The sequence below is a fragment of the Dermacentor silvarum genome, chromosome 1 (genome assembly GCF_013339745.2).
Source record: "Dermacentor silvarum isolate Dsil-2018 chromosome 1, BIME_Dsil_1.4, whole genome shotgun sequence".
Lineage (NCBI taxonomy): Eukaryota > Metazoa > Arthropoda > Arachnida > Ixodida > Ixodidae > Dermacentor > Dermacentor silvarum.
In genome coordinates this window covers 206270318-206284930 of record NC_051154.1, presented here as the reverse complement: position 1 = coordinate 206284930, position 14613 = coordinate 206270318, and the positions used below count along the sequence as shown (strand labels likewise).

General features: G+C 44.5%; 1 protein-coding gene across 1 annotated transcript in view; it reads left to right on the top strand.

The window, feature by feature from the left end:
- The first annotated feature begins 4778 nt into the window (after positions 1 to 4778).
- LOC119436610 (annexin A7-like) overlaps positions 4779 to 14613 on the top strand; it is a 30578-nt gene continuing 20743 nt past the window's right edge. Inside the window, exon 1 of the mRNA XM_049659077.1 lies at positions 4779 to 5046. Within this exon, the coding sequence (XP_049515034.1) occupies positions 4779 to 5046 (268 nt within the window). The remainder of the gene's footprint in view (positions 5047 to 14613) is intronic.

The window sequence follows — 14613 nt, the reverse complement described above, 5'->3', positions numbered from 1 at the left end:
TGTTCTACGGCAGTACGCATTACATGCGGCCTCCCACCAGGGCACGCAACATACTAACTGCTTTGCGCAGACGCGGAAATGCAGCACGTGGCTTGTTAGCAATCACCTGTCACACCAAATGATCGATGCGCGATACGGCCATTCGCGCTCCCTCGGCGCAGCCAAACCGAGCAGCTGGCTGAGTCAGAAACTGGGGTAGCTGTCAAAACCGCATCAGGTTCATGCTTCGTGACATCTTGAACGTTACCAATCAACTTCAAATCGTTCTCGAACCACAGTCTGTCGCACACCGCACAACTGAATCCGAAATGTCAGTCCAGAAAGTCCCTCTGAAATTACGCATACGCACCCTTGTGCTCGTCCAATTTAATGGCGTGGTACCTGCGTCGCTTCACCGCATTCTCCGCTTCGCGGCACCCGCCTTTCTGTCGAGCCCGCCGCTTACGGGCAGCCTCTCGAGCACGATCTTTGCTGCTGCTCGCCGCCCGTTTCCTAGCTTACCTCCCGCTACGCCAGGTGTCAGCACATGCCTTACTGGTTTGCTTTGCCTCCTCATAGAGGGCGCGGAAGTTTTGAAATTGAAATTGGTTTGAAATTGAAATTGGTTTGAAATTGAAATTGGTTTGAAATTGAAATTAGTTTGAAAGTTGAAAATTAGTTTTGTGGAAAGGCTCAGGAACATGGATGAAAATAAATGGGCGGCTAAAGTGCACAAGTATCTGTACATGAAAAGCGTGGACACAGAATGGAGGAAGAAGTCAAGGAAGTTGGAAACCAAGTACAGGATAATCGAAACTGTAAATAGACAACCAGGAGTGACCGGAAAGAAAGTGATAGAAACAGAGACCGTGAACTGGATGCAAAGAATGGAAACAAAAAGGACCATGGAGATTTACAGGAATGAGAAGAAAGAAATTAGAAGGGAAAATCTGTACGATAACACAAAGGGCAGTGCCTTGCTATTTAAGGCTCGAGCCGGTTGCCTAAAGACCAAAACATACCGGAGCAAATATTCGGAACTAGATGAGGTATGTGTAAGCTGCAGTAAAGATCCAGATACCACTCAGCACATCCTAATTGAATACGACGGGATTCACCCAGCGATAACCGTAGGTAACGTACAACTTCCAGAAACGCTTGGGTTTAAAGTGGAAGGAAATATCAACAGATCAGCCGTAGAGATAAGCAAGAGACGATTAGAGTACTGGTGGAAAAAAAGCAGGAAAAAGATTGATACGACCTGATCTCTTAAAATCATATAGGTAGCGGTACAAGGTAATTTTGAAAAAAAAAAAGAAAAATATTAATGGAGGAGGTATACAAAAATGATAAAAAACATGTATAGTATACCTGATTAAATCAAACAGGCTAGGTGACTATTTGTCGCCGCCCCGTTTTAAAGGGAATGCCAATAAATCATCAACGGACATAGACAAGTCTATGGGAGGGTAGACATATACAGCTCCACTGTAATAAAAAATGTTTGCAATAAAAAAAATATGCAATGGTATGGGGCTTAATAGAGAGCCGCCAGTGCAGGGGAGAAGTGTGCTTTTATGTATTGTTTGTTTCCGTAACTTTTCATCATCCCTGAGTCAGTGAAGTGTATGCTTAAGGGCTGTGTGCTACAGGTGTGCTTCAAACAACGGTGTAATTTACGACTCATGTGTAGACTAATCGCAAAGCGTCGATAAAGGCAGGAGGCAGCGGGTGTGAATTATCACTGCGAGTCGCACAATGCGATTGCTACGCGTATTCCTGGAGCGTACTGCGTGATTCTGCACAACTTATGGCACAAATTGGTCGCTTTCGAGTGCTCTGGCCACGTGCTGTACATTCGGCTGGTCGAAATCGAGCGCTCGGAATATACATATAGCCACATATATTCGTGGCGTATATCCCCACTGTGGGGAGTAGGCCACAAACCAGGTAGTAATATGATATACAAAGTAATCGAAGATGTGAAAGAAACCGATAATAAATGAAATAAAATAGTGTGTCAGCCTTCCGTAAATAGGTAGAGTAAGAAGAACTTAAAGGGTCAGACAACCGATTTTTAAGGACCCATTGTTTTATGGCGCAATGAAAAGCTCAACCTCGTTAGTGTTTACACCTGCAGTGGTTACTTCCAAAAGCGCGTGGATATTTTGTAAGCGGAATTTTCCGATCTGAGCAGCCTCTAAAAATGCAAGAGTCCTTCCTCCAGCAACGCTCAGAAGTGAGAGTGATGCCGATAGCCCGCCTCGCAAATTGTGAAAGCCGCCCATCGTTCTGCTTTCGCAGGAGTGTGTGCAACTGTGGTTAACCACCTATATTTCGACCTTTCCCACCGCTTTTGAAAACAAAAAGCTGGTACAATAAGTATGCGTTGTTGTACAGACCTTTCTTATATTTGTACCGCGCTTTTCCCCAAGTACACGCCTACGTCATGGCTGGCTATCCCCCGGCGTCGCTATCCTGTCGATAGACGAGCCAAGCCAACGCACCGAAAACGAAGGCTAAGGCAGCGCCACTTTCATACTCTCTACAAACGAAGGCTTGAAAGTTAGAAAAACTTATAATAAAAAAAGTGTACTGAATTACGATACTAATAATAAGACCAGGAACCGTGTACACTAGTAGGGGCAACGTTTATAGATAGTATCTATAAACGTTGAGTAGAGGGTCCCGTGACAGGCCTCTTATGCATGTTCGTGATCTTGCCGCGTGAGGCGCCAAAGGTCCTTTGTCGCGACATTTAATGAACAATTAAAAATATTAATCTACGTTTAATGAGAACAACAGGGCTCGTTGTAGCCAATACGATAGGCAATCTTTCTATCTGCGGGGTTATCTCGATTCATGTTCTGAGCGGTTGTCTGTCCCTTTAATTAATAATAATAATAATACTAGTAATAGTAATAATAGTAATAGTAGTAATGATAGTAATAGTAATGATAATAATGATAATACCTAAAGTAAATTGCCGAGTTAAAGAATAAGCTGTCTTATTCAGAGGCATTCTCTGAAGACAAGAGCGAAGAAGATGAGGATATTGATTAATCGCCACCGCGGCTGATCCCCCACGGTGGGTATGTGCCACTTGTGCAGAGGAACACCAACAAGTGCTGGATCGTATTTATTCAGCGTGCGCGAAACCGTTGTGACAGAGAAATCACACACGCAGCGAAGGATTTCTTCGTGAAATTTCATTTTTCTGATAATTTCTGCGCTTCTTCTCAGTTACCCGGTTTCCCATATATAGACAGCTCGTGCCACCCGGGTTATAGCATCGCAGACATCAACCACGGCCACGCCTGCCAGTCATCCGCACAAAATTGTCTCTGGTAAGGTTTTTGTTTCTGATACTAAGATTTTGAAAAGCTGACTAGTTAAGCGCAGCGTCGAATGCAACGTCTACACGTTTAGTGATTGTCTGCCTCCCGTACGCTTGTGTGACACGTATTAACCGTAGCCCCAGCTTTGAGGATTGTATCCAGAGGTACAACGCGCATATTCTAGTGTGTGGAAAAGTGCGATATTTTGCTATGTAACTGTCACAGGCCGTACACAAGTGAAAGTAATGTTCATAGCTCCTGAAATGCATGCTATGTATACTGACTCCACGAAACGATTCGCTTCTCTCCTACGTTCTGTTATCTTTTCGCAAACTTCAACCAAGTTTACTGACTTGCATTAATGCAGTTACTCATTTGCATAAAGTAATGCTGCATAACCAGTCCCGGTGAAGCACTGAAGCTTTTGCGCAGGACACGGCAGCCTGCGCTCTGTGCGAAGAACTGGTGAATGAACTGCCATTCTCATGTGGCAGGAAATTCACAGGACAAACGGGACGATGCCTTAATGACCGCCTAAGAGAACGTAAATGTAAGTAATTATCACGATCGTCATATCTGTTCATTGTCAAGAGGGCGGCTGCGCACCTTCGTTGAATAACTTACTTCTGCCAGACACAGTGATAAGGACGTGCGGAAAATTACAGCGGCACAAGCTATCAGGTGGAATGTTGAAACGTGTTAGCACTACGTCTATCGACCTATTTTATAAAGAGAAGGCTCTTGTGGAAGGAGCAGTATAACGTTTTGACCAGGTATAGGAGTGGCGCGGTGGCGCATGGCGTATAAATGTATGCATTTTCCTCAGATTAGGCTGTTGAAGTTTGCGCATCGTGACCTTCACATCTCCATTTTGCCCTTGTCTACTGGCGCTGAAATGTTATCCAAGCTAGTAAACCTACCAGCCGGACAACTTTGATTTCTTCACTTAAACCCTTTGTTTACTTTCCCGATGTGTTTGTTGCATACTATCGTGTAAGATCTGGTGAATTAGTACCTAACGGACATACACTCATTGTACACACTTTGAAGTATATTACACTCCGGCGTCTGTTCCGGAGTCATTTGCAGTGCCTCTGGAATTGAGAAAAGGCAGACAAAAACGGGAGAAATACACGCGCCAACTTATAACTCACTCTATGTGGGAAGTTCGTGGTTCCACTCGCAACAGATTGCGTCATGCGGTTGCGGGGACGTCGTAAACGTCCGGGTCACCTCCGCACTTGAAGACAACGAACTTCGGAGTCCAGTGGGGCAGAAAAGTTAGGCTTTAAAATGCCTGTCCAAATAATGTGTTGCTTTGCGGCCAGCGCGGCTGACAAGCACAGAGCCAATAGTAGATGTTTTTTTCCGGCAGCTGGTGTGCGGCGGAAGGGCGAGAAAGTATTCTAGCGTATCCGGCGCGCATCTCAGCGGCGTCAGCTAGAGTTACTGTCGTCGGCAATGGTGGTTGCAGAACGGACGGCGCTCTTTACTATGCTGCAGGCCAGCCAAGGGGTGCATTGTTTCCAGGCGGGCTCCGGCATGAAGGGCACCTCTGGTAATGCCAACCGGGGCTACGCCCCCCCGCCTTACTCGCCGCGCTACACGACATCATCGTCCTCCTACCCGCCAGGACCCCCGGGATCGGCGGGTTTCGATGGTCTCCAACGGCCGTCGGGCGCGCCGCCGCCAGGTTTCGCGGTTTCGTCGTCCACCGCAACTGAGAGAGGTAAGTAAAGAGGCGTGCATGAATTATTTAATCTAATTCCGGGGCTGTGCTTGCCAAAACCACTATCTGATTATGAGGCACGCCGAAGTGGGGGACTACGGATTACTTTTGACTACCCAGATTTCTTTAACGTGCGCCTACCCCCGCAGGGGCGTCTGCGTAAGCAGGCGTTTGTTGTGTTGCGACACCACGGACCCGAGCACCTGAGGGTTGAACCCTCCCGTGTGTAGCCGTGCACGGCTTAGCCGTGTCCGGGGAAAAGAAGATCCTGGGGGTTGAGCCAATGCCGGGTGTTTGGACCTTTACGGCCCCTCGACGGAGGCAACACGCCCCTTTGGCCTCTGCTTCACGTAGACGGCACCCCGGGACTGACCCGCCCGGGGGAAACTGGTAGTCCTTTCCTATCTCTCTCTCTACCCTTATCTTCGTCTTTCCCTTCCACTTTTAATCTGTCCTGTCCTCTCATCTTTTCCATTCACTTCGACTTTTCCTGGCGGCAAGGGTTAACCTGGTGTGGCTGTCCTACCTTGGGTATACCATATTGGGTTATAGTAACGGCATAATGCTGGCGCTGTGTAGACTTGTTTTGATGTTCTGCCACGTCCCCTTGTTGGGCTGCGTGGTGGGTGGCAGACGCCTTTGCCGAATAAATCATTTCTTTCCATGGGATCCTAGAACCCTTTCTCAATCGATCGTGCCTCGAAAAGGGTACGCACCGATGTAACCTCGCTATTCTGGCCCAAAAACAAAGAAACTCTCCCGAAATTCCACGTCCTTCACTGTGAACAATCATCAACAAAAGCTAGAGCAATTTCACCATTTCTTGTGGCCAAGTGCCTAAAAGAGACCATTGGAACTAGTTATAAGGTAACAAAGATGGCAAGTGGAGATTTGCTCCTCGAACTAAAATACAAGGAACAATACAACAGACTCTCACACCTTGTAGCCTTTGGTAACATCCCTGTTCCTGTGAGCGCACATCAAACTATGAACACATTCAAAGGCGTAGTATCAGATAAAGACTTAATGACGTTGAATGAGGAACTCCTGGGTGGATGGAAGGACCAAGGCGTAATCCATGTGCAGCGCATCACAATCAGACGGAACGACAACGAAATCTCAACAAAGCATTTAATACTCACTTTCAGTTCAACTACTTTACCCGAGACTCTTGAAACCGGCTACGTAAAACTTTATGTTCGACCTTACATTCCGAACCCGCGACGTTGCTTCAAATGTCAAAGATTTGGTCACGCATCCCAGAGCTGCCGAGGGCAGCTTATGTGCGCAAAGTGCGGCACAACCAGTCACTCTTCTGACGATTGCAATAAGGACGAGGTACATTGTGCGAACTGCGACGGCAGTCACCCTGCAGACTCCAGAGCTTGTCCAGCCTGGAAGAAAGAAAAGGAAATAATTACTGTAAAAGTGAAGGAGAACATAACATTCCGTGAAGCACGACAACGTATCTCCTCGTTATTCTTGCTCAAAACATCTTTCGCCGAAGTGGTGCAACAGGGGGCGGCACCACAACGGCCTCTGGCGGCAGCCTGGACCACGCCTAGCGTGCCGAGGCTAACGCCACCCGTCCCTAAGGTGGGAGCAGCCAACGCTGCCCTGCCATCTCTCAAATTGTCCACACCAGTGGCCTCTACAAGCTCCGGCAGCAGCCAGGGCACCGCAGAGGCCACAGGGGTCCTGTCGACCTCCGGCCCGGTGGGGGCCAGGACTTCGCGAAGTCTGCGCGACGCACTCATCGCTCTCTGGAGCGGGTGTCCAGTGCCTCGAAAGAGGCTATGGACACCAGTCCAAGCCAAACGGCGCTAGTAGCGTCGAAGGAGCGGTGAAGTTCTCGATCTTGACCGCTCAAAAAAAAAAAAAAAAAACACACACAAATTGCAGGGCCAAACAAATGCTCTGTAAAGTAAGTCACTTTCCTCCCTTTTGAGACACACAGCACATTTTTTTTCAACAGGGAAAACATCATACAGTGGAATCTTAGAGGACTATTAAGAAACCTAGATGACGTCCGAGAAATTCTCTAAGTTTAATCCTAAAGTGCTGTGTGTACAAGAAACGCATCTAACTTCCAAACACACCAACTTCCTCCGGCAATACATGACTTTCCGAAAAAACCGCGAAGATGCTGTCGCATCATCTGGTGGTGTAGCCATCATTGCTGATAGAAGTGTAGCGTGTCAGCATTTGAAGCTCCAAACGGCCCTTGAGGCAGAGGCCATTCGAGTCGTTCTTTTAAATAAACTCCTTACCATCTGCTCGTTGTATTTACCACCACATTATCAGCTTCACAAACGCGACCTAGAATCATTAATAGATGAGCTCCGAGAGCCCTATCTGATTCTTGGTGATTTTAATGCACACAGTAGTTTGTGGGGCGATTCACGCTGTGATGCGCGAGGTCGCGTTATTGAACAGCTGCTTTTTTCCTCTGGAGCATGTCTCTTGAATACGAAGGAGCCCACGTATTTTAACCTGGCGAACAAGTCATACTCTGCCATAGATCTTAGCATTTTATCGCCGACCCTTTTACTCTATTTTAAATGGAATGTGCTTAATAACCGTATGGGAGTGACCACTTCCCAATAATCCTGAGTACGCCGAAACAAGATCAACTTCCCCCGCAGGTCCCTCGGTGGAAGGTTGACTCAGCCGATTGGGAACGGTACCGAACTCTTACTCACATGACGTGGACTGAGATGTCCGGTCTAACCATAAACGATGCGGTTACATATTTTACAGCTTTTATACTTGATGCCGCCTGTAAATGTGTTACTCAAGCGAGCGGCATGGGCTCCAAGCGGCGTGTTCCCTGGTGGAACGTTGCATGTAGGCAAGCACGGAGGAACCAGAACAAAGCGTGGGCGCTGCTTCGCGATTCTCCAACAGCAGAAAACCTGGAAAACTTTAAGCATGTCAAATCCCAGGCAAGGAGAACGTGCCGACAAGCAAGATGAGAGAGTTGGGCAAAGTTTATATCAAGCATAAACTCGTACACAGGTGAGAGAAAAGTCTGGAATAGAGTGAAGAAAGTTAACGGGCAACGAACGTATTCCCTGCCTTTAGTAAACAGCCACGGAGAAAGCCTGGAAGATCAAGCAACTTTCTTGGTGCACATTTTGAACACACATCGAGCTCCTCACACTACTCCGAAACCTTCCGAAAGTACAAAACGCGAATATAACAACAAAAGTTAGTAAGAAAATGTGCAAGTGAGGCGTACAACGAACCATTCTGCATAGTAGAACTGCAGGCAGCACTGAACTGTTGTAATACATCCGCCCCAAGTTCAGACCGCATAATATATGATATGCTGAAACAACTACCCTCCGAAGCACAAAAAACCCTCTTTTCCCTTTACAACGTTATATGGCTTTCCGGCGAGATCCCCTCTGTTTAGAAGGAGGCTATTATAATTCCAATTCTGAAGCAAGGAAAGGATCCTTCCTCTGTATCAAGTTACAGACCTATAGCGTTAACAAGCTGCCTCTGCAAAGTTTTTGAAAAAATTATTAACTGTCGCTTACAACACTTCCTTGAATCAAACAAATTTCTCGACCCATACCAGTGCGGATTTCGGTAGGGCCGATCCACCAGTGACCGCCTCATACGTATCGAGGCACGTATCCGTGAAGCTTTTGTTCATAAGCAGTTTTTCTTATCTATATTCCTTGATATGGAAAAAGCCTGTGATACTACGTGGCGGTTTCGGATATTGAGAGACCTCTCACACTTAGGTATACGCGGTAATATGTTCAATGTTATCGAAAGTTATTTGTCTAACCGCGCATTCCGTGTTCGAGTGGACAATGTGTTGTCACGGAAATTTGTACAGGAAACTGGAGTGCCGCAGGGCGGGGTGCTCAGCTGCACGCTCTCTATAGTAAAAATGAATTCTCTTCGCCTATATACATACCACGTAACATATTCTATTCAACATATGCTGACGATGTGCAGATAGGATTTCAATCAAATTCTCTCGCAATCTGTGAGCGACAGGTCCAGCTTGGTCTCAGCAAGGTCTCCAAATGGGCTGATGAGAACGGGTTCAGACTGAACCCACAAAAAAGCACCTGTGTAGGTTTCTCTAGAAAAAGAGGCCTGCACCCTGATCCTGAAATTGTGTTGCATGGTGAGCGTCTGCCTGTAAACAGGGAATATAAATTTTTAGGCATAATTTTAGACGCAAAATTAAACTTTGTACAGCACATAAAGTATCTTAAAAACAAATGTATGAAAACAATGAATATCTTAAAGGTGCTGTCACGCACAACCTGGGGTAGTGATAGAAAATGTCTTATGAACTTGTATAAAAGCCTCGTACGCACACGACTAGACTATGGAGCCATAGTTTACCAGTCGGCTACTCCAACTGCTCTGAAGATACTGGACCCTGTCCACCACTTAGGCATTCGCCTGTCCACAGGCGCCTTTAGAACAAGCCCAGTGGAAAGCCTTTACGTTGAATCGGATGAGTGGTCACTTCATCTGCAGAGAACATATTCGTCTTTAATGTATCTTCTGAGAGTGAACGCAAACAGTGAGCAGCCCGCGTATTCCACCATAAATGATTTGTCCAGTTTTCAACTTTTTCGCAACCGTCCCAGAGTGGCACAGCCTTTCTCACTGCGCGTTAGAGACATAGCTGAAGAAACAAGGGTTCCACTGTTTGAATACCACCTTATGCCCCCTGCTATGCGGCCCCCGCCATGGCAGTGGCAACTTATACACTGTGACACATCTTTCGTAGCTATTGCAAAGCGCACACCTGTCGCACATATCCGAATGTACTTCCTCGAACTAAAGCACAAATACTCCTCTCCTGAATGTTTTACAGATGCATCGAAGTGGAATTCCGGCGTGTCTTACGCAGCGGTCGGTCCATCATTTTCGGATGCCGGTGTTCTGCACCCTCACACAAGTATTTTCACAGCAGAGGCCCACGCGATATTGGGCGCCGTTAAACACATTAAAGAATTTAATATCCCAAAGGCAGTTATATACACAGACTCTTTGAGCGTCGTAAACGCTTTAAAAACTGTCAAAAAATATAAAAACCCTGTAATTCTATCCCTTTACTCAGTACTATGCACCACCTATGCGTCCAAGCAACATATCGTGGTATGCTAGGTGCCGGGGCACCGAGAGGTTGAAGGAAACGTATTGGCTGACCAGCTAGCCACATCCGTCCACGCGAACGTTGCCAACTCTTCCACGACTGTCCCTGTAATGGACCTCAAGCCCGCCCTAAATAAAAAGCTCAGGGCTTACTGGCAGCGGCTGTGGGATAAAGAAACAGAAAATAAACTACATGTTATCAAGCCGTATCTTGGCAACTGGCAGCCGGTATCAAGGAACCGCCGCACAGAAGTAACACTTTGCACACTTAGGATAGGACACACACACAGTACACACGCATACCTCTTGTCCGGTGGTGATCCACCCACGTGTGATAAATGTGGTGAGCCACTTACCGTGCTTCACATCCTGCTGCAATGCACTGAATTAAACGCTAATAGGAAAAAGCATTTTCCATTGCCACACCGACAGCACATTCCACTTCATCCTCTAATGATCTTAGGTATAGAACCTTTCTTTAAATATCAATCCTTGTTTGAATTTTTAAAAGATGTACACAGTTTTCATGTTATAGTCCCAGAAAATCCGTAGCACGGCCTCTTAACAGAGGTTTCTGCTGCGGTAGCTGCATTAAAAGAAAGCACCTGCCTCCCAGCCTTTGGGCTCAAAGGCCTTAAGGAGGCATACGTGCTATTTCCATATTTTTGCATTTTAGCCTCATGATCACTTGTCATTCGTACTGTACCCATAGACCACTCCACATATCACTGTCATAATTTTATACTATATATCGTTTTACGCTTCTACGATAGCGATTGATTTTAGGCCACATTACAGCCATGTTACATCCTATCATCGCGACTAATCAATCAGCGCTTAACACAACATTATCAGTCATGGCGCACTTTGGCCATACCTGGCCCTTGCGCCACATCATCATCATCATCATCATCATCATCATCATCATCATCATCATCATCATCATCATCATCATCATCATCATCATCATCATCATCATCATCATCATCATCATCATCATCATATCATCATCAACGTGCGCCTACATCCAAGTACACGATCTTTTTTGCATTTCTATAGGCCCATCAAGATGGGGCCGTCGCGGCCGGGATCAAATCCGGCTTAGTATAGTGCAATGTCATAAGCTACCGCGGCGTGTACGCGTGCATTCGTGCGGGCTGAAAGCAGAAAGATTCATTTTAATATATTATACAGGATATTTTATTTTTAGAGTTAACCGAATTTAAGAAAATATCAGTTTCGACTCAAAGGCGAAGCATTGATTGCGATAACTAATTATTAGACAGCTGTACAAGTTATCAAGGATATTGATTTTATGGGTCGCATAAACTGTCATTAACATTCGCTTACTAACCAAATCAGGAAGCATGGTGTGACTCGCGCGCAGGCAAACATGAAAAAATCTCACTCAATGACCGCTCGCTCACTCGCTCACTCGAAGATCGGCAGCAGGGGCGAGCGAATTGCCCACCCTGCTGCCTCTCGCTTCAACGCAAACTAGACCTTTGAGAAAACAACGCACATCAAGCCATAAGCTATTTAGGGCACGGCTAGGTCAGCTGGTATACCCCTCAAGTAAACTGCAATTCCGTCATGAGCGCCAGTTTCTAGCCTGGTGCCTGGTATACGCCATGCTCCCGAAAGAAAAAAATCAAGCCTGATGTCATGGCAGCGGTTTTGTTGATGCTCGAGGGAGACATGGCCATCCCACTTGTCTCCAACGCGCTCGCCGAGTGCGTGATTTTTTTCGGCAGACACAAGATGAAACGAGCACGAGTTGCGTTTGCTGTTGCAGTCTGTTTTGTTCTAACAGGTGTCATTTTCTGTCTTTCTTCTTCTAATGGCAATTTATTTATGTGCGTGTGGTTGTACATGTATTAGGTGCCAGCAGCGCATCCGTGTTTCTTAAAGCGTTATTCCGTTCAAGATACACGAGCCAGCACGCCATAGCAGGCGGCTATTGCTTTCGACAGGAAATTAATAGGCAGAGAAATGTGCTTTATTTCGCATTATCGGGCGGGCTCACTCGGACTCAGACCCACCGAAATTCTAATCGTCCAGGCTCACTCAGACTTACGGCTCGGTCTGAGTTTCATTGAGTCGACTCATGAGCGAGAATGCCGACCTCTGGTCTTTATTTATTTATTTATTTATTTATTTATTTATTTATTTATTTATTTATTTATTTATTTATTTATTTATTTATTTATTTATTTATTTATTTATTTATTTATTTATTTATTTATTTATTTATTTATTTATTTATTTATATTATTTATTTATTTATTTATTTATTTATTATTTATTTATTTATTTATTTATTTATTTATTTATTTATTTATTTATTTATTTATTTATTTATTTATTTATTTATTTATTTATTTATTTATTTACATATACTGCAGCCCTATATAGGGCTATAGCAGGAGTGGGAACATTATACATTGCTACACAATAACAAACATACACATACACAAAAAAATGGAAAAAAGAAAGCACTTTACATGTTAGCGAGGTGCTTAGTGGTGGTAGCTATAAAATCCTTTAGTGATAGTGAACGAATGTCGCCGGGGAAAGAATTCCATAGCTCAATTGTACGTGGGAAAAAACTGTATTTGAATGTGTTAGTACGGGCAAAGATAGGTGATATGTTCAGGGCGTGGGAGCTACGGGTACAACTTGCGTTTGTAAATGTGATGTAGTTAGAATCAGAAAGACCACAAGTGGAGTTAATAATTGCATATAAAAGTTTTAAGGCTTCGATGAGATACCGGGAAAGTAATGGCTCGATGTTCAAAGATTGTTGAGCCTGTGTTGGCGAGAAATTGCGGCTGTAATTTTGGCAAATGAAACGGATAGATTTATGTTGAACATTATTGAGCGAAATTATTTCAGTGTTTGTAGGGAAACCAGACAACAGATGCATATTCTAGGACAGGGCGAATTAACGTTTTATATAATAACAGTTTAGTATCACGAGGGGTCTTTGATAAAGTGCGGCGGAAATAACCTAATTTTTTTAGGGCTTTCCCATTTATGTATTCGATGTGTTTAGACCATGAAAGATGCTCTGTTAGAATGATTCCTAAGTATTTATATTGAGAAACTCTTTTAAGTGGGATGCCATCCAAAGAATAATCGAATGAGAGGGAGCTCTGTCTATTGGCAAATGACATCACGACTGTTTTATTACAGTTGATGTTCATTTGCCACGTTTTGCACCAAGTGCAGAAAGACATAAGGGATTGTGCAAGACGGTGATGGTCGTCAATGTAGTTAATAGATTCGTATAATACACAGTCATCTGCATAAAGTCTGATTTTAGTTGAGGTGTTACAAGGCAAATTATTAATATATATGAGAAATAATAGAGGGCCTAATACGCATCCCTGAGGAACGCCTGATGTGACGTCAACAGGTGTTGATTCCACTGAATTAGAAGAAACAAATTGAGAGCGACAATGAAGAAAACTGGCTATCCAAGAAACAAGACGGGGATTGTTGAATATGGCGTTTAGTTTTACTAGTAGTTTAGAATGAATCACAGTGTCAAAAGCTTTAGAAAAGTCAATAAAGATGGCATCCACTTGTTTACCTACGTCTAGGTTAGAAGCGACGTCATGAACAGAATCGACTAATTGCGTTACAGTGCTATAGCCACGACGGAAACCATGCTGAGCAGATGTTAGAACGTCATTAGAGTCAAGGAATTCGATTATGTGTTTGTAAATAATATGCTCTAACATCTTGCAAGACTGGGCTGTGAGAGAAATCGGCCTGTAGTTAGAGAGAAGTTGTTTATCACCTGATTTATACAAAGGCAGGACTTTGGCTGTCTTCCATTTAGTTGGTACTTCACCGGAGTCTAAGGATTTTTGGAAGATTACGCTCAGGTACTGAGCTGTCCATAGGGAGTATCTAATAAGGAAAGAATTCGGGATACCATCTGAACACTTTTTAGTGTCGAGACTCAATATCAGGTTTAAGACACCATCAGAATTTATTACGATATCACTTAGTTTATTGGATTGTGTGTCATAATTAAACTTTGGGACTACATGATTATTGAGAGTGAAAACAGATTGGAAGTAAGAGTTAAAAGCATTCGAAATTACGATGGGGTCGTTAGTAACAGCGTCATTTACCTTGAAAGAGGTACTGCCCGTCGCACTAGGTAAGATTGATGTCCAGAACCTGTGAAGATTTAAGTAGTATCGGAAGTTGCACTGAAAAATAGAAATCTTTAGCGTTTTTAGTACGGGTACGAAGTTCCTCCTTGGCTTGTTCAAAAGGAGCGCGAAGCGCAAGATTAGATTGCTTTGTTTACGTAGTCTACCGACACGCCGTGACAGGTGCAAGATATCCCGGTTAATCCAAGGAAGTTTATTATTTATCTTTTTTGTTTTTAATGGAACGTAGTTATTGATGCAA